General features: G+C 40.5%; 1 protein-coding gene across 3 annotated transcripts in view; it reads right to left on the bottom strand.

The window, feature by feature from the left end:
* Positions 1-25526, bottom strand: part of COL15A1 (collagen type XV alpha 1 chain) — a 359120-nt gene that overhangs the window by 97856 nt on the left and 235738 nt on the right. For all 3 annotated transcript variants that reach the window (XM_075826867.1, XM_075826865.1, XM_075826866.1), the window contains 3 exons: positions 7221-7256; positions 850-924; positions 530-592 (listed from right to left, as the gene is read on the bottom strand). In XM_075826867.1, the coding sequence (XP_075682982.1) occupies positions 530-592; positions 850-924; positions 7221-7256 (174 nt within the window). The remainder of the gene's footprint in view (positions 1-529; positions 593-849; positions 925-7220; positions 7257-25526) is intronic.

Here is a 25526-nt window from a genome sequence, read left to right as displayed (position 1 = left end):
GGTGAAAGGCCCAAAAGAAAAAGTGTTCATATTCATTGAGATTGACAATTGAAGGGTTACTAGAAAATGTGGTATTTTTCACTATTTTTTATGCCCAGTTGGCATATTGAGAACTGTTGTTTTTACTGAAAACAGTAAATTTTATATATATATATATATATATATATATATATATATATATATATATATATATATATATATATATATATATAAAAGTAGCATCAGGCCCAGTTCACATAGTGGAATTCTAGGAATAATTCTGCGGCGGATTCTGCAGTGAGACCTGCATTGCAAAATCCACCTTGTGAACTGAGCCTTAGAATGCAGGTAAATATTCTCCCTACATGTATATTAGTTCCTGATCTTTAAGTACAGCTCTGTTTATTAAAGCACACATTGATTCATCTACACAGCACTGTGATCTATTAAGTATATCATGTTCTGTGCATTAATGTAATATTCTTTGCTACAATATATATAAATATGCAGCTGATTTTTTAGAGAATAAGTCTAGTCATGACATACTTACTTGTGGACCTGGGCGTATGAGAAAATCAGAAATGTTTAGTAATCCTGTGTCATTTATCAGTAACTGTTAAGAAATAAGAACACATTTTTTGGCTTGTTTTGTATTGCCATTCTGCTTGCTTAAATGCTTACATATAATAAAGAAGACAAAGAGTGAAAAAAACATTTAACTCCATGAACTCTATTTGCGTATCTTACCAGGCATGAAATTATGTTTTTGTACACATATGTATGTTGTGATATTGGTTTAGCTGTCATTTATGTAAAATTTAACCTTGTGTATCATATTATATATGTAGAACCTCTACAGAATTTTCTTACATCTTGAAGGGTCGCTAACTGGCCGGGAAGGCCAGGGGGTCCAACAATGCTCCTGCCATCTTGTCCTCTCCCACCCTGCATTGAATAAAGAAGACTATTAATACACACAGCCAATTTTAATTCTTCCTGGCTGGTAAGCAGTAAGGAGCAATTACTACAAATATATATGTATAATACAGTTGTGTATCGTAAGCCTATTACATTTCACATCAAATATAGCTGCGTGAATTTTTTTTACAAAAATGTGATATATCCCACTGGTGACAGCAGGGAGATATCCCACAATGCTAGGTACAGTATATAACAATGGCATGATACGAATAGAATGTAAAAAAAAAGTTTATGAGGGAGTTTAATTTCCCTATAATGTATGTGTCTGAAATAGTGTATAAGTGTAACAGAAGAAATGCAAGCAAAGTGTAAATTATATACATTAGGATCGAGCTAATCCACATGGGCAGGGCTACTTAGAAACATGAATTACCTCTATTTTTATGAGGATAAAAATGTAGAACCGTTAACTGATATCTTTGGTATGTACAATTTTTGAAGGTGTTAAGGGATAAACTGCAAAATTATATGGCGGTTAATAGTCTCATAACTGATAACTAGCATAGATTAATGAAAAACAGGTCATGCATAACCAACATGCTAGGTTCTTATGAGGAGGTAAGTGCAAATCTGAATTTTGGTAATGCGACTCATATAGTATTTCTGGATTTTGCAAAAGCATTTGTTACTGTTCCACACAACAGTCTTGTACTAAAAATACGGATGCAGGGACTAGGGTACAATGTATGTAGATGGTAAAGAATTGGCTAAAATGTTTTTTTCTAGTGAGAAGAAACGGATGGTCTATCCTCAGGATAGGCCATCAAAATCTGATCGTTGAGGGTCCGACACTCTGCTTCCTCTTCATTCCCTTCACTGCTCCATACCGTGAAATGCCAATACACTTGTAGCGGGGGTTCAAAATACTTAAATAGGAGAATGCTTTAACACTGTGAACCACTGCTACAAGTGTGTTGGTGTTTCACAGTAAGGAATAAAGAGGAAGTTGTGCTCACATGAGCGCAGTGGTCCATTCAAAACAGCCAATCATCGGGGGTGCCGGGGGTCAGACCCACAAAGATCAGATATTGATGGCCTAGCCTGAGGCAAGGCCATCAATTTCTTCTCACTGGAAAACCTTTTTAAGGGGCAAAAAGCAAAGGGCAGTTGTGTAATATTGCCCTCCATAAATCTCAAATATGACATACCTGTGTGGATAACACAGTGACAGAAGCCTTGCTCATGCCATCCGCAGGCAATAATGCTTTGGTATACTGAGCATACAAAAGCATTATATAAGTAGATCGCAATATTAAGTCCCCTAGTGGGACTAAAAAAATAGTTAAAGCTTAATAAAGTTTATTAGGAAAAAAAAAGTGTTTACAATAAAAAAATGAAATCAAATCAAATATTTTTTTTCCTCATAAAAATTGGTTTTATTTAGCAAAAGTGTTAAAAAACTTGCTGCAATCGTAATCACCCATATAATAAAGTCAATACATTATTTAAACCACATGATACACGATAAATAATGGTGGAATTGAATTTTTTTCGTCCTCCCACCAAAATTTATATAAAAGTAAAATTATGTGTAACATAAATATGTTTTTTGCTACTTTTTTGTATGTTCTATCATTGTGCAAAATTAGTAAAACATAAACCAAAAACATTTTTGTAACGCTATAATCATACCAGCCAATAGAATAAAGGTAAAACGCTGTTTGTGCCACACGATGAACAGTGTAAATTCAAAAAAAAAATTTGGAATTACTGCTTTTTTTAATCCCCCTCTCAAAAAAAGTTAACAAAAGTCAATCACCAAGAAATATGTACCCCAAAATGCTGCAATTCAAAAATACAACTCGTCCTGCAAAAAACAAGCTCTCATACAGCTCAATTGTCAGCAAGAAAAAGGTTATGAATCTCAGAATGTGGCAACACAAAAACAAATTAATTTAAAAAAAAAAGTGATAAAAGATAGAAATTTGATACCAGACCCTAAAATAAAAACAGATCCCAGAACAGAGCTCCAAAATTAAAATAGATCCCATAATAAATACAGACCATACCCTAACATATTTACAGATTCCAGAGCCTCTAAATAAATACAGACCCCAAAATAAATACAGACCATACCCCCAGAATATATACAGACTCTAGAGCCCATAAATAAATACAGACAAGACAATTTGATAAAAAAAAAAAGAGAACCATTTACTCATTGCTTCAAATATTTAGGATTCGGCAAACTCCAAACTTTTGGGCTATGTGGTGCATGAATCGCGACAGAATGGCATCCACAAATGTCGGCCCCTATTTTACAGATTGAAAAATGGATCACATGACTCAGATGGGCTTCCCCATATTGTTTTGCAGACAGCCTTCCCAGAATGTACTGCGGTTATCCCTTCCTCGACCCATATATGTTGCTGCCACTTTGACTCCCCTTAGTGGCCTTAGGCTAGGCCTTTTCACAGCGACCCAGTCTAAGTCCTGCACGGTGTCCCGTGCAGGCTGCAGTGGGTCCTCGGCTGTCTGATGACAGCCGGGCTCCTGCTCCAACATCCGCGGCCGTTTAAGCCGTTAAATGCTGCGGTCAATAGCGACCGCAGCATTTAAATCATTTGCAGAGGGAGGGAGCTCCCTCTTTCACCCATCGGCGGCCCACAAATGCAATAGCGGGTGTCCTGATAAACTCAGTTCTGCCCTGGGTATATGCCTATTAGGAGGCACATAGGCACGTCCTAATAGATTGCCTGTCAGTTTTAGGGTAGATTCACACGCTTAACCAAAAACGTCTGAAAATACAGAGCTGTTTCCAAGGGAAACAGCTCCTGATTTTCAGAAGTTTTTTAAGCCACTCACTATTTTCGTGGCGTTTTTCTCTTGCGTTTTTTACGGCCGTTTTTGGAGCTGTTTTCTATAGAGTCTATGAAAAACGGCTCCAAAAATGTTCAAAGAAGTGACAGGCACTTCTTTTTCGCGGGTGTTTTTTTACGTGGCCGTTTTTCAAAATGACCGCGTAAAAAACGGCACGTCGGAACAGAACACCGTTTTCCCATTGAAAACAATGGGCAGATGTTTGGAGGCGTTCTGCTTCCGATTTGTCGGCCGTTTTTGTCCGTTTACGGCCCGAAAAACGGAACATACCCTTTCACTGACAGGTAATAATGCTTTGGTATACTAAGTATACCAAAGCCTTATAGCAGCGATCAAAAGATCGCACAATGAAGTCCTCTATTGGGACAAAAAAAAGAAGTAGCTAATGTTAAATAAAAATGAATTATAAAGATTACAGTAAAAAAAAACATTTTTTTCCATAAAAAGTGGTTTTATTTAGTAAAAGTTTAAAAAATGTAATAAAAGTACACATATATGATCTCGCCGTAAAATAAAGTTAACATGTAATTTGAACCGCAAGGTGAGCGCCGTAAAAAAAAAGAAGCAAAATACTATGGCTAAATTTCTATTTTTTTCCATTGTCCCCCAAAATAGTCATAATAAAAGTTAATCAATAAAGTGACGATACAAAAACAAATAATTTTAGATCAAAACAGTTTTAAGTGTGCAAAAGTAGTAAAACATAAAAAACTTATACATATGTGGTGGTATCGTCGTAATCGTACTGACCCATAAAATAATGGTAACATGTTATTTATGCGACACAGTGAACAGCATAAATTTAAAACGCGTAGAACAAGGGCAGAATTTCAGGGTTTTTTCTATTCTCCCCCAAAAAAAGTTAATAAAAGTTAATCAAAAAATTATATGTACCCAAAAACGGTGCCAAAAAAGTACAGCTAATCCCGCAAAAAACAAGTCCTCATACAGCTATGTCAACGAAAATAGGCTGGTCACTAAGGGGTTAAAAAGTTTGAAAGGGGTTGGATTTAACCCCTGAGGTCTTATAGTCCTATAAGACATTAGAGAGTCAGACACGAGTATTCAGGGCAATAGGGGCACTTTTGCAACGAATTTATTCAGATCAAATCAGCCGGTCGATTCTAAACGAATTTTGGGACATTTTATTCTCTACTCACAGAGCAATGCCTCAACTGGGTACAACAATTATATCCACTTCTCTGCTGAGAGCAGTGCTGGTTCGCTGTCTCTGACTATAAACAACAATGTTCTCTTTCAATGACAGTAAACGTATATCTAAATGATGAGGAACACAAAGGTTATTAGAAATTTGTGTAACTTTTCATTTATATAGTGATTAGGATTTATTAACCTTAAACCGGAAAACCCCTAAAAACGGAACTTTAAGCTCTGAGGAAAACCTCAGTAAGTTATGGCAAATTTAATTCTAGGACTTTTCTCAAGTATTAGCGAGGTCCCTTGGTATTAGAGGAACAGAGTTCTACTTCCTAATTTCTTGTTTCTGGCTGCACTGTGAGATTTCCTACTTCTCCGAGAATACTAACTGTGAGGGGGAGGAGTGGATTCTATACATCTGAATGGTGAAATGGAGTATTGTGCTCAGATTAGGCTAGGATTTGGAATGAACAAATTAATTTGCCTGTTTCACCATATTTTTGATTTGCTAAACAATGGGATAATTGATCACTTTTTTTCTCATAATCCTCAGAGGCTTGTAAAGAGTTAATCTGCTAGAAGAGGGGGAGACAGCTGCTTGTAATGGGTTAGTCTTAGTCTCTCACTACATACACACAGAACCAGCAGCAGCCACAAATTGAAAATAAAGTGGGAGAGAAGCTGTGACAGGATTTACCTTCCTTATGTTCCTGCTGCTTCTAGTGAGATTCTAATAAGATTTTGATTAAGGGTGGATTCACACAAACGTGAGCATTTTGCGCGCGCAAAAAACTCTGTCTTTTGCGAGCGCAAAAGGCACTTGACAGCTGCGTGTGTCAGCCCCGTATGATGCGCGGCTGCGTGCTTTTCGCGCAGCCGCCATCATTATGACACTCCGTTTGGATGTTTGTAAACAGAAAAGCACGTGGTGCTTTTCTGTTTACATTCATTCTTTTACAGCTGTTGCGCGAATCACGCTCGTCCCACAGAAGTGCTTCCGTGTGGTGCGCGTGATTTTCACGCACCCATTTACTTCAATGGGTGCGTGATGCGCCAAAAACGCCAAAATATAGAACATGTCGTGAGTTTTACGCAGCGGACTCATGCTGCGCAAAACTCACGGACAGTCTGCACGGCCCCATAGACTTGCATAGGTCCGTGTGACCCGCGTGAAAACCACGCAGGCTGCATGGACGCAAAACACGTTCGTGTGAATCCCCCCTAACCAGCAGCCACCTTCTCTAGCTGCTCCACAACATACAAGGGAACCATCTTGCATTTCAGTTAATGTAACAACATTAAAGAGGCTCTGTCACCAGATTCTCAAATCCCTATCTCTTATTGCATGTGATCGGCACTGCAATGTAGATAACAGTAACGTTTTTTGTTTTTTTTTAAACGTTCATTTTTGCCCAAGTTATGAGCTATTTTATATATATGCAAATGAGCTTTGAAATGGACAACTAGGCGTTTTTTTTTCGTTATGTCCAACTGGGCGTGTATTGTGTTTTTAACTGGGCGTGTTTACGTGTATGACGCTGACCAATCAGTGACCAGTCAGCATCATACACTCATCTCCATTGATTTACACAGCAGCGATGTGGAGCCACATAAACAGAGATTAAGGTTAATCAAGTGTCCTGATAATGTATACACATGATCATCCAGCCTGGCCAAAAATGCTCGTTTTTTTAAAAAAAAAACGTTACTCTTATCTCCATTGCAGCGACGATCTGCTGCAATAGGAGATAGGGGTTGCAAAATCTGGTGACAGAGCCTCTTTAAGCATGAAGTAATGTAGCTGCAGAGATCTTCACTGTGTACACAGCTGCACTCAGGCTCTCCCTCACATTGGTCTCTCTCAGCTCAGAAGTAGGAAGTATCACAGAGCAATCCAAATCTTGAGACTTGGACTGCACATTGCTGAATGTGGTGAGGGAAATCGTCTCCGTTCTTAAAGTGCAAGAGCTTTTATCACTATATTTTTTACATTTTCCTAATTATATATATTTTAGGAAGATTTTATATATTGGTCTCCTGTGACTTCATGAGGTTTTCCATGAATTAATAGGCCCTCTTTAGGTTAAAGGTCAATGCCAAATACTGCAAGACCAGTACTGGGATGAGACAGTGATATGTTTAAGTCATGCCCTGCTCTACTTTATATAATAATAATAATAATAATTAATAAATTAATAAATACAAATAATAAAAGATGAGCCCTTGCAATATATTAAATCTTTATTAAAATCAAGCTATAAAAAAATTAGCTAGCAACATACCTTTTGTCCTTGGTCACCCTTTTTTCCTTTTGGTCCCTAGTGTCAAAAAACAGAAAAGTAGTGTTTACTACATTTATTTATAAAAACAACATACATTGATTAATTATTTCGTTTTAAAGCATATCCCTACACAGGACTTGAAATTTATTCTACAGCCATATACATTGGAATACCTCTTAAGCACTCTTTTAAAAAATACTTTACCTGATTCTAGAAGTTCGGGTAATGGTTCAGGTCCACCTGCTGCCATTGCCTACTACAGGCAGCAGAGAGAAGCTTTTCTCTGTGTTCTGGGAAGTGCAATGTGCAGGAGAAAATAGAGGAGCTGTCTGATGACTTAAAGAATGCCCCTACACCAGTGGTCTCCAACCTGTGGCTCTCAAACTGTTGAGAAACTACATATCCGAGCAACAAGGGGATCACTGTCCTGAATGATCCTTAACCCCAAGAGGATAGCTGAAACTTCCCTTTGGGCTTGAACCACATGTGTCCTGGAAAACAAATGTTCTAATGACAGCAATCCGGGGATTGGTATATATTCTGACTGCTCTCAAGGTTAAATGCAAACAGCCTTGGACATGGGACATACACACCCAGAGTCCACAGAAATAAGGAACCAACACTATTACTAACTAAGAAAACTTATTTCAAACTATGGCATAGCGAGTATGATGTGATAAGAAATGTGTTTTCTTATAGATGCACTGTTTCTCACTATTTGTTGAACAAAATACAGTGCAGTATCCTTTCCTTACGAAAGTAGAAATTGAAGAACTACAGGTATAGATTATGATTCATATCCTCTAGGAATAGTAATAATTGCAGTATTAGTAGGACGTAATCGGCAGCAGTATGGTTTTAAAAAATAGGAGTGCAGTGAAAAGCGAAAGTGGATGGAAAGTGGAGGCAAGAAAACAGCAGGTTTTTTAGTAAAGCGGCGTATATCTTGGTTGAGAGCAGATTAGGTAAGAATAGGAAGTTGTATGGCACTAATGTACAACATTCAGTTCCTTTATACTAAATAACCTTTAACTACCTTTTGCTAATGGAATATTATTGAAAATATGCTGCCCTTTGCTTACCTTTTTTGTTTTCACTCTCCATTTACATGAAAAAGAGGTTTTGAATGTTTTGATAATATAAAGCAATGTACTTCCATTTTGTATAACATATTTATCAGAGGCAGCTCTTTAAGATAATATATGTTTTACGCAAGCTGTTCCAAGAGCATAAAGAACAAGAGTTATTTTTTTCAAGAATGTTGTTCTGTTTATAAAATTCCATTAGTCTAGTTGTATAGATGCGTGTAGTTCACTGAAGTAACAATAAAGTAAAAAATACCTTTTAATTAGTAACTAGTTAAAAACAGGGGTAACACACCACTGTGACATAAGCCCCACCGTGATTGTTAAAAAACGTATTAAACAAAAAACACTGAGTCATTGTGATACATCTAACTCGGTGTTTATAACAATATTATGTCTGGAAACAGCATATATCCAGGGCACATCAGTAGTACAATCCCAAAATAAAGCACAGGCGTCCGAATAGATCGGGTCTCCTAGTGCTGGGTGTAACACGATATGACTATCCCCAATGCAAACATTCCATAAACAGAACAACGACCCTACGCGTTTCAGGTACTCATCCTCAGGGGTCCGTATAATGGTAACTCTGGCCTTCACACCAGCGATAGAATCCTTTAACAGCAGATATTCTGCTGTGCGTCACGGCAAAGATGCACGTATTGATGTCAACGGCATACTTCATTGCAGGCGCTACGTTACTATAAACGCTAAACTCCACCCCTCGTATTCTAGCGGCAAACATGAACTGACCAATCCCCACACCCTCACGATTAGTGACACCTGCCCATGTGACCCCCCGCCGTCAGCTGACAACCAGGGGTCATCATCGGCCGCATCAAGCCGCACGCGCAGGCGCAGTAGAAGTCAGGGACAATTCGCCCAGACTGCCAAAATAGGAGAAGGTAAGCGCTACACGATAATGGATTGTAAGTAAATCTCGCGGGACAGTTAAACACCGCAAGTAGGCTACCTCACAAAGCAACTAAAAATGTAATTAATCACATGTAGGGTGGAAGGAAATACGATCCCTCATGACATGGGGGACCGAGAGACGATCGCCGTTAAAAAACGGCAGACCAATAGGGCCATCTCAAACCTACATGTGTTGGGCAAAAATGAACTCCCCCACCCCCTGGGCAACCCAAGGGAGATAGGTCGTCCATACGGAGTGTTAAATAAAACATGTATAATTAGTCTGCTCATTTAAACCTGCTGGATGTATGCATTCCAGTCTGTGGATCCATTGTGCTTCTTTGCGTAAAATCAGGTTATCCCAATCACCTCCTCTTTTGGGGGGTCTAACAAGTTCAATAGCTTGAAACTTTAAACATGCTGCCTGGCCTTGGTGTTTGGCATGCACATGCTTAGATATTGGGGTGTCCCTATCATGGACAATATCTCCAACATGCTCCCTAATACGGCGACGAAATTGTCGTGCTGTTTTTCCCACATAGTTAAGGGGGCATGGACATGTGATTAGGTAGACCACTCCCGCAGTCTTGCAATTGACATAATCCCGAATAGTGTATTGTTTCTGTGTGGTGACGCTAGTGAAGCTATTACCTTTAAAAATGAAATCACAGGCTTTACAGCTACCACACCTAAAGGTGCCTGGTATTTGTCTGTCCAGCCACGTGCCCCTAGGTGAAATGGGGTCAAAACAGCTGTGCATGACTCTGTCCCTTATATTTTTCCCTCTCCGATAGGTGACAGACGGCCTCTGTGTGATTTGATCTACCAGATCTGTATCAGAACTGAGAATACGCCAATACCTATTCAGTATCTGCATAATATCATTTTGTTTGGAATCATAGGTACCTATGAGTCTTGTGACCTGTTCTTCTTTCCGTTTTTTAGGGACCAGAAGACATTGCCTATCAGCATCCCTTGCTCCCTCATAGGCCTTCCTGATAACCCTCTCGGGGAAACCTCTGTCCTTCAATCTTGTTTTGAGCTCCTTGGCCTGGAACTCAAAATCACCCATAGAACTACAATTCCTACGTACTCTCATAAATTGGCCTTTTGGTATGCCACTTTTGAGGGAATGGGGATGACAGCTATTCCATTGCAGGAAACTATTTGTTGCTGTTTCTTTCCTATGTACCTTAGTGTGGATTGTGCCATCTGATGTTTTTGTGATTTTCAAATCTAAAAAAGACAATTCTTTCTCACTGATCTCACATGTGAATTTAAGTCCTACATCATTCTTGTTGAGGGCTGCTACAAAATTATGGAACTCATCCGCTGTAGAGTTCCAGAGGATCAACACGTCATCAATATATCTAATCCATAATCCAACAGATGAAGTCCAATTGACAAATTTGTCCCCAAAGACAATTGTCTCCTCCCACCAGCCAAGAAATAAATTTGCATAGGTGGGAGCAGCAGGACTCCCCATTGCAGTACCACATTTCTGATGGAAAATTTTGTCTTCAAAAATAAATATATTTCTTTCAAGAACAAACTGTAATAACTGCATGACAAACTGGTTATGAGCTACAAACTGGGTACCTCTAGATCCCAAATAGTACTCGACCGCTTTATAGCCACATTTGTGCGGTATGGATGAATACAACGCCTCGACATCCAGACTCGCCAAAATTGTATCTTTCTCCAGGGAAATGCCATCAATCTGTTTCAGGACATCCATTGTGTCACGCACATATGATGTGAGACTCAAAACAAAGGGACGCAACACTTGGTCAACATACGTGCTCACATTTTGAGTTAAATTATTTATGCCTGAAACAATAGGTCTGCCACGTAAAGGAGGATAACCTTTGTGGATTTTGGGCAGGCTATAGAAACACGCCATAACAGGAAATTGTGGGTATAAAAACCCAAATTCCCCTGCACTAATCAAAGATCTGCTCTTTGCATCACTCAAAATGCTCAGCAACTCTTTCTTGAATAATGCCGTGGGGTTATCCTTTAAAATGGTATAGCAGTCATGGTTAAATAAAATGTCCTCACACATCTTCTTATAGCCATCCCTGCTCATGACCACAATGTTCCCACCTTTATCGGATGATTTGAGAACAATATTCTCTTTTTTCTCTAAAGTGGTCAGAGCTAATCGTTCAGACCAAGACAAATTATTATCCATTCCCCTGCTATCCTGACTGAGACTTTTGATCTCATCTCCCACCATATCCACAAATAAATCCACATTGGTAAAGTCTCCCATAGGTGGCAATTTCCTACTCTTCATTTTAAGGTTGGTGAAGGGACCTATACCTGGAGTGCGTCCAGATTCCTCTAATAGCCCCTCAAGGGCCGAAAGACCTTCCATATCAGACTCCTCTAGGCCTAATTCCATGCATTTTTTTCTATTATGGTGTTTAAAAAATTTTATCCATTTAAGTTTGCGAGCAAATAAATTGAGATCTTTTATCCACGAAAATGAGTCAAATTTAACTGTAGGGACAAAGGAAAGTCCCTTTTCTAATAGTGTAATCTCTGATGCACTCAAATTATATTCAGAAAGGTTAATGATTTGAAGCCTATCCATGTTATTCCCCTTCACTAATCCTTTTGACCCCTCAGCATATAGCGGGAAATGGGAGGATTGTTGGCTAAAAAATTATTGCCACTATTAGAAGAGGCTCTCCCACAGCCTCTGTTTCTACTTCTTGCTCCTCCCCTAAATTTGTGTTTCCCACCACTACCGCCAAAGAATGGGCCCACTCTTTCAGAGTCTGTAGTTTCACTCTCTGATGTGGAAGGGTCAGATTCCCTCGGCCCCCTATTGGTCTGTTGATATTGCTGTTGTTGTGTAGTGACAAAATCATACGCTTTTTTCTCCCTAAATTCCTGTAGGTCTCTCTGGAATTGGAAGTGTTTTCGTTCCTTAAGATGATTAGTAAACCTTTCCAAAGTTTGTTGGAGGATTTTGTCCCTTTTTTCAAAACCTGGGGTATCTACCAAGGACTTGGCTGCCTCAATCTCTTTTTTAAGCTCAACACTAATAAAGTCAAACTGGACTTTTTCTTCCTCTACCAAGATCTGCATCAGCCTAAGTGAGCTCCCTGTAATCTCCTGTTCCCACCTTTCTTTAATATTAGCGGTTTTTAATCTTAATGCTGGGACAATGGGGACCCTGAGACCTCTGGGAACTATCTTATTCTTTAAATAGTTTTCCAGACTCTGGATCTCCCACCAACTTCTAGTATAATCTTTGTGCAGTCTATTAAGATTTTTAAAGGTGGATTTGAGAGATGCACCCTGAACTGTATACGTCAGTTCACACTCTGAAAAGACGCTTTTGGCCTCACTCATCCACCCATCTGTGTTTAATTCAGAAAGTGCAAAGGCTGCCATACCTAGATAAACTGAAATTATTAACTGTATGGATTAAATGTAATTTCACTGTCTAGTTTGATAGAAATCTAATTGTGCTCCCACAATATGAGTAAATTATATAGTTCACTGAAGTAACAATAAAGTAAAAAATACCTTTTAATTAGTAACTAGTTAAAAACAGGGGTAACACACCACTGTGACATAAGCCCCACCGTGATTGTTAAAAAACGTATTAAACAAAAAACACTGAGTCATTGTGATACATCTAACTCGGTGTTTATAACAATATTATGTCTGGAAACAGCATATATCCAGGGCACATCAGTAGTACAATCCCAAAATAAAGCACAGGCGTCCGAATAGATCGGGTCTCCTAGTGCTGGGTGTAACACGATATGACTATCCCCAATGCAAACATTCCATAAACAGAACAACGACCCTACGCGTTTCAGGTACTCATCCTCAGGGGTCCGTATAATGGTAACTCTGGCCTTCACACCAGCGATAGAATCCTTTAACAGCAGATATTCTGCTGTGCGTCACGGCAAAGATGCACGTATTGATGTCAACGGCATACTTCATTGCAGGCGCTACGTTACTATAAACGCTAAACTCCACCCCTCGTATTCTAGCGGCAAACATGAACTGACCAATCCCCACACCCTCACGATTAGTGACACCTGCCCATGTGACCCCCCGCCGTCAGCTGACAACCAGGGGTCATCATCGGCCGCATCAAGCCGCACGCGCAGGCGCAGTAGAAGTCAGGGACAATTCGCCCAGACTGCCAAAATAGGAGAAGGTAAGCGCTACACGATAATGGATTGTAAGTAAATCTCGCGGGACAGTTAAACACCGCAAGTAGGCTACCTCACAAAGCAACTAAAAATGTAATTAATCACATGTAGGGTGGAAGGAAATACGATCCCTCATGACATGGGGGACCGAGAGACGATCGCCGTTAAAAAACGGCAGACCAATAGGGCCATCTCAAACCTACATGTGTTGGGCAAAAATGAACTCCCCCACCCCCTGGGCAACCCAAGGGAGATAGGTCGTCCATACGGAGTGTTAAATAAAACATGTATAATTAGTCTGCTCATTTAAACCTGCTGGATGTATGCATTCCAGTCTGTGGATCCATTGTGCTTCTTTGCGTAAAATCAGGTTATCCCAATCACCTCCTCTTTTGGGGGGTCTAACAAGTTCAATAGCTTGAAACTTTAAACATGCTGCCTGGCCTTGGTGTTTGGCATGCACATGCTTAGATATTGGGGTGTCCCTATCATGGACAATATCTCCAACATGCTCCCTAATACGGCGACGAAATTGTCGTGCTGTTTTTCCCACATAGTTAAGGGGGCATGGACATGTGATTAGGTAGACCACTCCCGCAGTCTTGCAATTGACATAATCCCGAATAGTGTATTGTTTCTGTGTGGTGACGCTAGTGAAGCTATTACCTTTAAAAATGAAATCACAGGCTTTACAGCTACCACACCTAAAGGTGCCTGGTATTTGTCTGTCCAGCCACGTGCCCCTAGGTGAAATGGGGTCAAAACAGCTGTGCATGACTCTGTCCCTTATATTTTTCCCTCTCCGATAGGTGACAGACGGCCTCTGTGTGATTTGATCTACCAGATCTGTATCAGAACTGAGAATACGCCAATACCTATTCAGTATCTGCATAATATCATTTTGTTTGGAATCATAGGTACCTATGAGTCTTGTGACCTGTTCTTCTTTCCGTTTTTTAGGGACCAGAAGACATTGCCTATCAGCATCCCTTGCTCCCTCATAGGCCTTCCTGATAACCCTCTCGGGGAAACCTCTGTCCTTCAATCTTGTTTTGAGCTCCTTGGCCTGGAACTCAAAATCACCCATAGAACTACAATTCCTACGTACTCTCATAAATTGGCCTTTTGGTATGCCACTTTTGAGGGAATGGGGATGACAGCTATTCCATTGCAGGAAACTATTTGTTGCTGTTTCTTTCCTATGTACCTTAGTGTGGATTGTGCCATCTGATGTTTTTGTGATTTTCAAATCTAAAAAAGACAATTCTTTCTCACTGATCTCACATGTGAATTTAAGTCCTACATCATTCTTGTTGAGGGCTGCTACAAAATTATGGAACTCATCCGCTGTAGAGTTCCAGAGGATCAACACGTCATCAATATATCTAATCCATAATCCAACAGATGAAGTCCAATTGACAAATTTGTCCCCAAAGACAATTGTCTCCTCCCACCAGCCAAGAAATAAATTTGCATAGGTGGGAGCAGCAGGACTCCCCATTGCAGTACCACATTTCTGATGGAAAATTTTGTCTTCAAAAATAAATATATTTCTTTCAAGAACAAACTGTAATAACTGCATGACAAACTGGTTATGAGCTACAAACTGGGTACCTCTAGATCCCAAATAGTACTCGACCGCTTTATAGCCACATTTGTGCGGTATGGATGAATACAACGCCTCGACATCCAGACTCGCCAAAATTGTATCTTTCTCCAGGGAAATGCCATCAATCTGTTTCAGGACATCCATTGTGTCACGCACATATGATGTGAGACTCAAAACAAAGGGACGCAACACTTGGTCAACATACGTGCTCACATTTTGAGTTAAATTATTTATGCCTGAAACAATAGGTCTGCCACGTAAAGGAGGATAACCTTTGTGGATTTTGGGCAGGCTATAGAAACACGCCATAACAGGAAATTGTGGGTATAAAAACCCAAATTCCCCTGCACTAATCAAAGATCTGCTCTTTGCATCACTCAAAATGCTCAGCAACTCTTTCTTGAATAATGCCGTGGGGTTATCCTTTAAAATGGTATAGCAGTCATGGTTAAATAAAATGTCCTCACACATCTTCTTATAGCCATCCCTGCTCATGACCACAATGTTCCCACCTTTATCGGATGATTTGAGAACAATATTCTCTTTTTTCTCTAAAGTGGTCAGAGCTAATCGTTCAGACCAAGACAAATTATTATCCATTCCCCTGCTATCCTGACTGAGACTTTTGATCTCATCTCCCACCATATCCACAAATAAATCCACATTGGTAAAGTCTCCCATAGGTGGCAATTTCCTACTCTTCATTTTAAGGTTGGTGAAGGGACCTATACCTGGAGTGCGTCCAGATTCCTCTAATAGCCCCTCAAGGGCCGAAAGACCTTCCATATCAGACTCCTCTAGGCCTAATTCCATGCATTTTTTTCTATTATGGTGTTTAAAAAATTTTATCCATTTAAGTTTGCGAGCAAATAAATTGAGATCTTTTATCCACGAAAATGAGTCAAATTTAACTGTAGGGACAAAGGAAAGTCCCTTTTCTAATAGTGTAATCTCTGATGCACTCAAATTATATTCAGAAAGGTTAATGATTTGAAGCCTATCCATGTTATTCCCCTTCACTAATCCTTTTGACCCCTCAGCATATAGCGGGAAATGGGAGGATTGTTGGCTAAAAAATTATTGCCACTATTAGAAGAGGCTCTCCCACGGCCTCTGTTTCTACTTCTTGCTCCTCCCCTAAATTTGTGTTTCCCACCACTACCGCCAAAGAATGGGCCCACTCTTTCAGAGTCTGTAGTTTCACTCTCTGATGTGGAAGGGTCAGATTCCCTCGGCCCCCTATTGGTCTGTTGATATTGCTGTTGTTGTGTAGTGACAAAATCATACGCTTTTTTCTCCCTAAATTCCTGTAGGTCTCTCTGGAATTGGAAGTGTTTTCGTTCCTTAAGATGATTAGTAAACCTTTCCAAAGTTTGTTGGAGGATTTTGTCCCTTTTTTCAAAACCTGGGGTATCTACCAAGGACTTGGCTGCCTCAATCTCTTTTTTAAGCTCAACACTAATAAAGTCAAACTGGACTTTTTCTTCCTCTACCAAGATCTGCATCAGCCTAAGTGAGCTCCCTGTAATCTCCTGTTCCCACCTTTCTTTAATATTAGCGGTTTTTAATCTTAATGCTGGGACAATGGGGACCCTGAGACCTCTGGGAACTATCTTATTCTTTAAATAGTTTTCCAGACTCTGGATCTCCCACCAACTTCTAGTATAATCTTTGTGCAGTCTATTAAGATTTTTAAAGGTGGATTTGAGAGATGCACCCTGAACTGTATACGTCAGTTCACACTCTGAAAAGACGCTTTTGGCCTCACTCATCCACCCATCTGTGTTTAATTCAGAAAGTGCAAAGGCTGCCATACCTAGATAAACTGAAATTATTAACTGTATGGATTAAATGTAATTTCACTGTCTAGTTTGATAGAAATCTAATTGTGCTCCCACAATATGAGTAAATTATATAGTTCACTGAAGTAACAATAAAGTAAAAAATACCTTTTAATTAGTAACTAGTTAAAAACAGGGGTAACACACCACTGTGACATAAGCCCCACCGTGATTGTTAAAAAACGTATTAAACAAAAAACACTGAGTCATTGTGATACATCTAACTCGGTGTTTATAACAATATTATGTCTGGAAACAGCATATATCCAGGGCACATCAGTAGTACAATCCCAAAATAAAGCACAGGCGTCCGAATAGATCGGGTCTCCTAGTGCTGGGTGTAACACGATATGACTATCCCCAATGCAAACATTCCATAAACAGAACAACGACCCTACGCGTTTCAGGTACTCATCCTCAGGGGTCCGTATAATGGTAACTCTGGCCTTCACACCAGCGATAGAATCCTTTAACAGCAGATATTCTGCTGTGCGTCACGGCAAAGATGCACGTATTGATGTCAACGGCATACTTCATTGCAGGCGCTACGTTACTATAAACGCTAAACTCCACCCCTCGTATTCTAGCGGCAAACATGAACTGACCAATCCCCACACCCTCACGATTAGTGACACCTGCCCATGTGACCCCCCGCCGTCAGCTGACAACCAGGGGTCATCATCGGCCGCATCAAGCCGCACGCGCAGTTGCAGTAGAAGTCAGGGACAATTCGCCCAGACTGCCAAAATAGGAGAAGGTAAGCGCTACACGATAATGGATTGTAAGTAAATCTCGCGGGACAGTTAAACACCGCAAGTAGGCTACCTCACAAAGCAACTAAAAATGTAATTAATCACATGTAGGGTGGAAGGAAATACGATCCCTCATGACATGGGGGACCGAGAGACGATCGCCGTTAAAAAACGGCAGACCAATAGGGCCATCTCAAACCTACATGTGTTGGGCAAAAATGAACTCCCCCACCCCCTGGGCAACCCAAGGGAGATAGGTCGTCCATACGGAGTGTTAAATAAAACATGTATAATTAGTCTGCTCATTTAAACCTGCTGGATGTATGCATTCCAGTCTGTGGATCCATTGTGCTTCTTTGCGTAAAATCAGGTTATCCCAATCACCTCCTCTTTTGGGGGGTCTAACAAGTTCAATAGCTTGAAACTTTAAACATGCTGCCTGGCCTTGGTGTTTGGCATGCACATGCTTAGATATTGGGGTGTCCCTATCATGGACAATATCTCCAACATGCTCCCTAATACGGCGACGAAATTGTCGTGCTGTTTTTCCCACATAGTTAAGGGGGCATGGACATGTGATTAGGTAGACCACTCCCGCAGTCTTGCAATTGACATAATCCCGAATAGTGTATTGTTTCTGTGTGGTGACGCTAGTGAAGCTATTACCTTTAAAAATGAAATCACAGGCTTTACAGCTACCACACCTAAAGGTGCCTGGTATTTGTCTGTCCAGCCACGTGCCCCTAGGTGAAATGGGGTCAAAACAGCTGTGCATGACTCTGTCCCTTATATTTTTCCCTCTCCGATAGGTGACAGACGGCCTCTGTGTGATTTGATCTACCAGATCTGTATCAGAACTGAGAATACGCCAATACCTATTCAGTATCTGCATAATATCATTTTGTTTGGAATCATAGGTACCTATGAGTCTTGTGACCTGTTCTTCTTTCCGTTTTTTAGGGACCAGAAGACATTGCCTATCAGCATCCCTTGCTCCCTCATAGGCCTTCCTGATAACCCTCTCGGGGAAACCTCTGTCCTTCAATCTTGTTTTGAGCTCCTTGGCCTGGAACTCAAAATCACCCATAGAACTACAATTCCTACGTACTCTCATAAATTGGCCTTTTGGTATGCCACTTTTGAGGGAATGGGGATGACAGCTATTCCATTGCAGGAAACTATTTGTTGCTGTTTCTTTCCTATGTACCTTAGTGTGGATTGTGCCATCTGATGTTTTTGTGATTTTCAAATCTAAAAAAGACAATTCTTTCTCACTGATCTCACATGTGAATTTAAGTCCTACATCATTCTTGTTGAGGGCTGCTACAAAATTATGGAACTCATCCGCTGTAGAGTTCCAGAGGATCAACACGTCATCAATATATCTAATCCATAATCCAACAGATGAAGTCCAATTGACAAATTTGTCCCCAAAGACAATTGTCTCCTCCCACCAGCCAAGAAATAAATTTGCATAGGTGGGAGCAGCAGGACTCCCCATTGCAGTACCACATTTCTGATGGAAAATTTTGTCTTCAAAAATAAATATATTTCTTTCAAGAACAAACTGTAATAACTGCATGACAAACTGGTTATGAGCTACAAACTGGGTACCTCTAGATCCCAAATAGTACTCGACCGCTTTATAGCCACATTTGTGCGGTATGGATGAATACAACGCCTCGACATCCAGACTCGCCAAAATTGTATCTTTCTCCAGGGAAATGCCATCAATCTGTTTCAGGACATCCATTGTGTCACGCACATATGATGTGAGACTCAAAACAAAGGGACGCAACACTTGGTCAACATACGTGCTCACATTTTGAGTTAAATTATTTATGCCTGAAACAATAGGTCTGCCACGTAAAGGAGGATAACCTTTGTGGATTTTGGGCAGGCTATAGAAACACGCCATAACAGGAAATTGTGGGTATAAAAACCCAAATTCCCCTGCACTAATCAAAGATCTGCTCTTTGCATCACTCAAAATGCTCAGCAACTCTTTCTTGAATAATGCCGTGGGGTTATCCTTTAAAATGGTATAGCAGTCATGGTTAAATAAAATGTCCTCACACATCTTCTTATAGCCATCCCTGCTCATGACCACAATGTTCCCACCTTTATCGGATGATTTGAGAACAATATTCTCTTTTTTCTCTAAAGTGGTCAGAGCTAATCGTTCAGACCAAGACAAATTATTATCCATTCCCCTGCTATCCTGACTGAGACTTTTGATCTCATCTCCCACCATATCCACAAATAAATCCACATTGGTAAAGTCTCCCATAGGTGGCAATTTCCTACTCTTCATTTTAAGGTTGGTGAAGGGACCTATACCTGGAGTGCGTCCAGATTCCTCTAATAGCCCCTCAAGGGCCGAAAGACCTTCCATATCAGACTCCTCTAGGCCTAATTCCATGCATTTTTTTCTATTATGGTGTTTAAAAAAATTTATCCATTTAAGTTTGCGAGCAAATAAATTGAGATCTTTTATCCACGAAAATGAGTCAAATTTAACTGTAGGGACAAAGGAAAGTCCCTTTTCTAATAGTGTAATCTCTGATGCACTCAAATTATATTCAGAAAGGTTAATGATTTGAAGCCTATCCATGTTATTCCCCTTCACTAATCCTTTTGACCCCTCAGCATATAGCGGGAAATGGGAGGATTGTTGGCTAAAAAATTATTGCCACTATTAGAAGAGGCTCTCCCACGGCCTCTGTTTCTACTTCTTGCTCCTCCCCTAAATTTGTGTTTCCCACCACTACCGCCAAAGAATGGGCCCACTCTTTCAGAGTCTGTAGTTTCACTCTCTGATGTGGAAGGGTCAGATTCCCTCGGCCCCCTATTGGTCTGTTGATATTGCTGTTGTTGTGTAGTGACAAAATCATACGCTTTTTTCTCCCTAAATTCCTGTAGGTCTCTCTGGAATTGGAAGTGTTTTCGTTCCTTAAGATGATTAGTAAACCTTTCCAAAGTTTGTTGGAGGATTTTGTCCCTTTTTTCAAAACCTGGGGTATCTACCAAGGACTTGGCTGCCTCAATCTCTTTTTTAAGCTCAACACTAATAAAGTCAAACTGGACTTTTTCTTCCTCTACCAAGATCTGCATCAGCCTAAGTGAGCTCCCTGTAATCTCCTGTTCCCACCTTTCTTTAATATTAGCGGTTTTTAATCTTAATGCTGGGACAATGGGGACCCTGAGACCTCTGGGAACTATCTTATTCTTTAAATAGTTTTCCAGACTCTGGATCTCCCACCAACTTCTAGTATAATCTTTGTGCAGTCTATTAAGATTTTTAAAGGTGGATTTGAGAGATGCACCCTGAACTGTATACGTCAGTTCACACTCTGAAAAGACGCTTTTGGCCTCACTCATCCACCCATCTGTGTTTAATTCAGAAAGTGCAAAGGCTGCCATACCTAGATAAACTGAAATTATTAACTGTATGGATTAAATGTAATTTCACTGTCTAGTTTGATAGAAATCTAATTGTGCTCCCACAATATGAGTAAATTATATAGTTCACTGAAGTAACAATAAAGTAAAAAATACCTTTTAATTAGTAACTAGTTAAAAACAGGGGTAACACACCACTGTGACATAAGCCCCACCGTGATTGTTAAAAAACGTATTAAACAAAAAACACTGAGTCATTGTGATACAGTATAGATGCGTGGGCTATAGACATAACCATTTGTCAATGCTCGCAATCCTCTGGTATTACAAGTTATTGGCTTGCTACAATGGCAGATCCTCAAATGTGCGAACCACACATGCAGGGCTGCTGCCGGCAGCATTCTCGCGGTTGCCGGTCCCACCTGATGAAGAGATGGGGCGGGGGTGTGCTGGGGGAGTCATTTGCAGGGGCGAGCTAGGCCAGGGAACAGGAGGCACATCACTCTCCCACTGTGTAAGGGGCCGCACAGCACATCAGCTGTTGAGAGCAGACTGTCAGAGATTATGATGGGCAGGTGCTGGAGTCTCTCTCCCTGACAGTCTTCTCCTCTGTGCTGTTGTGCACTGTCCCATCTGTCCAAACCTCCATCCGCTGCCCCTAACTACATTAACCCCGCTACTTACCTGATCCTGCTGACCCATGTCTTCACCCTCCAGTTTTACTCCACTAATTGCTTGCTCAGTGAGCAGCATGCTCCGCTCAAGATTGTCTATCGCCCCCAGTGTTGCATTTTGCTCCTCTAGATCTCTAATGCGAGCTTCCAGGTGAACAACATGCTCACATCTGCCACAGAGGTATTTACCCTGGAACTCCGGCTCCAGTCGTGCATACATATGGCAAACTGTGCACTGAAGAAAACCTCCAATCTTGCTATCCATTATCCCAGTTACAAAAAAACTGTGAACAATTGAAAAAGTAAAAGAAAAGAAGACTACTTACAGGGACTCCTCTTTTTAACTCCAGATTAATAACTCCACTTTTATCACTAGCCACTTAATCCAGCTAGCCCAAAAGAGAGCAAGCTCAAAAATGTAAGTCTATACTGTATAGTGTTTATAGTGTGCACAATGTAATATAATGAGTGGTTTGTGTATAGTGTGTGCGTGTAGTGTGTCTACATAGTGTGTGTGGTTTGAATATATAGTGTGTAGTGTGAGTGTGAATTGTATATAGTGTGTGTGATGTACAAAAACAAAAAAGTCCAACTGACTGCTGAGGGCTCTACGGGTGGGGAAATTATTTCCCACCCATAGAGCCCTCTGCAGTCAGTCAGATGCTCAGAACCCTCCTTGCAATATAATCCCCCCCTAGAACCCTAAGTAGTTATTATACTGCAAGCGGGCTGACTGACTGCTGAGGGCTCTATGGGGGGATAACTCCTTCCCGCCAGAACCATAAGAGTCAGACGCTCAAACCCTCCCATAGAGCACTCAGCAGTCGGTCAGATGCTCTGGCCCTCAGGAGTTATTTTACTGCAATGTCAGTGTCTGACTGCTTAGAGGATAACTAAACTTTAAAAAAAAGTTAGGCTACCAGTTGTATGGGAATTCTAATAGTTTCTTTGTTAGGCTACCAGTTGTATGGGAATTCTAATAGTTACTTGGCGATAGCACAGGGTTCTGCAGCCGCTGTCTGATGCTCCTATACACTCGTTGCACCTATTTAACAAATATCTCAGCAAATATGGTCCAATTCATTACACTCTGCTAGTCAACAATGGCTACTTTTAATTGTGTGTTATATGTCTTCTTTTTGGGAAGTGTTTAATATAAATTAATAAGGCTATATTCAGACGACAGTGAAAAACTGCCATTTTCAGAGCAATGATGTTCTATGGGTGTATTCACACGGCCATTTTTTGAATGGCCCGTGAATAATGGCCGTCAAAAAATAGGACATGTCCTATTTTTGTAAAGAAAAAAGATGTGGTTATAACCAAACCATACCTAACAAACCCAAAATTGCAATACAATATAGCACGGTGCCATTCCTGATAAAGATTATAGAAAAAAGAAAAAAGAAAAAATGATCCAGGAATATAAATAGGCACTCTTGGGTTAAGTAAAATTAAATATAGTATTTTATTTTAGAATCCAGATAATACCAGCAAAATAAATTTTTACAACAACAAAAGTGTATATTTTCATAAAAGGAACCTCCTGGCCAGGAAAAGAGACATACAATTTAAATCGCAAAATAGCCAGAGTAGGATATAGGAACTCTGGCTATTTTGCGATTTAAATAACAGATATGGTTGAAAACCGCAAGTGTGAACACTACCCAGCGGTTTTTCGTTTGGAATTTTCTATCTTTTCAAAACGGTTCTGTATATAAATAGTACGCTGTATAATCATTTGGTAATATCTCCAATGTATTAAGGGTGCCATTGTATGTCTCTTTTCCTGGCCAGGAGGTTCCTTTTATGAAAATATACACTTTTGTTGTTGTAAAAATTTATTTTGCTGGTATTATCTGGATTCTAAAATAAAATACTATATTTAATTTTACTTAACCCAAGAGTGCCTATTTATATTCCTGGATCATTTTTTCTTTTTTCTTTTTTCCATGTCCTATTTTTGTTCGCTTTCACGGCCAGACGGCCCCCATAGAAGTCAAGGGATCCGTTTTTAACGGCTGTCAATACATGTAACAACCGTTAAAAACAGATCTGTTACATGGGGATTGGCAACGGAACTACTAGTTCCCTTGCTGACTATCGTTGGCATACTCACCGATGCAGCTCCGTCGTCTTCAGGTGTGGTCTCTCATCTTCACGGGTTCTGCGAAGGCGACACGATGACGTCATTGCACCATCTTGGCAGATCCCGTGCAGATGAGAGACCACACCTGAAGAAGAACAGAGACGGCACTTCATCAGAGAGTATGCAGGGCAGCCAGCAGTTAAATGTAGTGTATTGTTGCGCTCACTACAAGGGTAGTGTGGCGCTAGTACAAGGGGCATTGTTCATAGTGGTCAACTGTAGTGAATTTTCTGGGACTGTCCAGAATTTACAGAGCCAGTCCCTGAAAATTCCTACGGGGAGGGTGTGTGTGGCATCATCTACATGGGGTCTGTATGGAATCATCTACATTGGGGCTGTGTGGCATCATCTACATTGGGGCTGTGTGGCATATACAGGGGGTCTGTGTGGCATCATATACATGGAGACTGTGTGGCATAATCTATAGGGAGGCTTTGTGGCATCATCTACAGGGGAGATGTGTGGCATCATATACAGATAGGGCTGTGTGGCATCATATACAGGGAGGTTGTCTGGCATCATATACAGGGAGGTTGTCTGGCATCATATACAGGGAGGCTGTGTGGCATCATATACACGGAGGCTGTGTGGCATCATCTACAGGGAGGTGTGTGGCATCATCTACAGGGGACTGTGAAACAATCATGTCAATGACCTTCTTTTGGGTGTTTTCAGGGGTTTGGGACAAAAAAAGCCTGAGAAATGAAATTCATCAGTCTTTTTTAACAGCCATGAAAAACTTATGCAAAACGGATGCCAAATGGTCATTAAAAACGAACTCACGGACTGGAAATTGGTGAAAACTTGGAGACACACTGATGCAAAACGGCCATGAAAAACTGACAGTTGATTCGTTTTTAATGACCATTTCTTTTCACAGTCTCGTGAATATAGCCTAAAGGTTATATTTTAGTTCAGTCGATACATTAACAATATCAATTGGTCTTTATTGTGCCTCAGGCATAACAGTATTTTTTTGAATTTCTCATGTGCTCGCCAGCTACTAGGGTCTTACTAGTTTTTTATCTCCTTCCAATATAATCCCCTATAGAGCCCTCAGTAGTTATTACACTGCAAGGGGGGGGGGGGGGTCAGAGCGTCTGACTGACTGCTGAGGGCTCTATGGGGGGGATAACTCCTTCCCGCCAGAGCCATAAGAGTCAGACACCCAGACCCTCCCATAGAGCACTCAGCAGCAAGTCAGACGCTCTGGCCCTCAGGAGTTATTTTACTGCAAGGGGAGGGGTGTATGACTGCTTAAAGGGTAACTAAACTTTTTTTTAAAAATGTACATGTCATAGTGACATGTCAAAAGTTCTCATTGGTGGGGATCCAAGCACTGATACCCCTACCGATTGCCAAAACAAACTGGCAGAAGCGCCGCTCAGGTTAGTGCTGTGCCACTTTGTTTCTAATTGTCTTTCCTCTGATAGCCGAGAAAGCGGTGTACGGGCAAAATAGTCCATACATCGCTCCGAGGAAATAAAATCAGAAATTAAATGGAACAGTGCTCTGCCACTTTGTTTTATGGGGGTCTAAGTGCTCAGACCCCCACCGATCAAAACTTCTGACATATCACTATGACATGCCAAAAGTTTTTTAAAAGTTTAGTTACCACTTGGGGACTGAATTTATTGGTCCGAATTAATTTATGGGCCTGAGGTCTTCAATTTCTTAGGGGTTTGGTCTGGG

This window comes from Rhinoderma darwinii, chromosome 5, assembly GCF_050947455.1.
Source record: "Rhinoderma darwinii isolate aRhiDar2 chromosome 5, aRhiDar2.hap1, whole genome shotgun sequence".
Taxonomy (NCBI): domain Eukaryota; kingdom Metazoa; phylum Chordata; class Amphibia; order Anura; family Rhinodermatidae; genus Rhinoderma; species Rhinoderma darwinii.
Note: the sequence above shows the minus strand (reverse complement) of the source record. Positions and strands in the feature narration are given on the sequence as shown.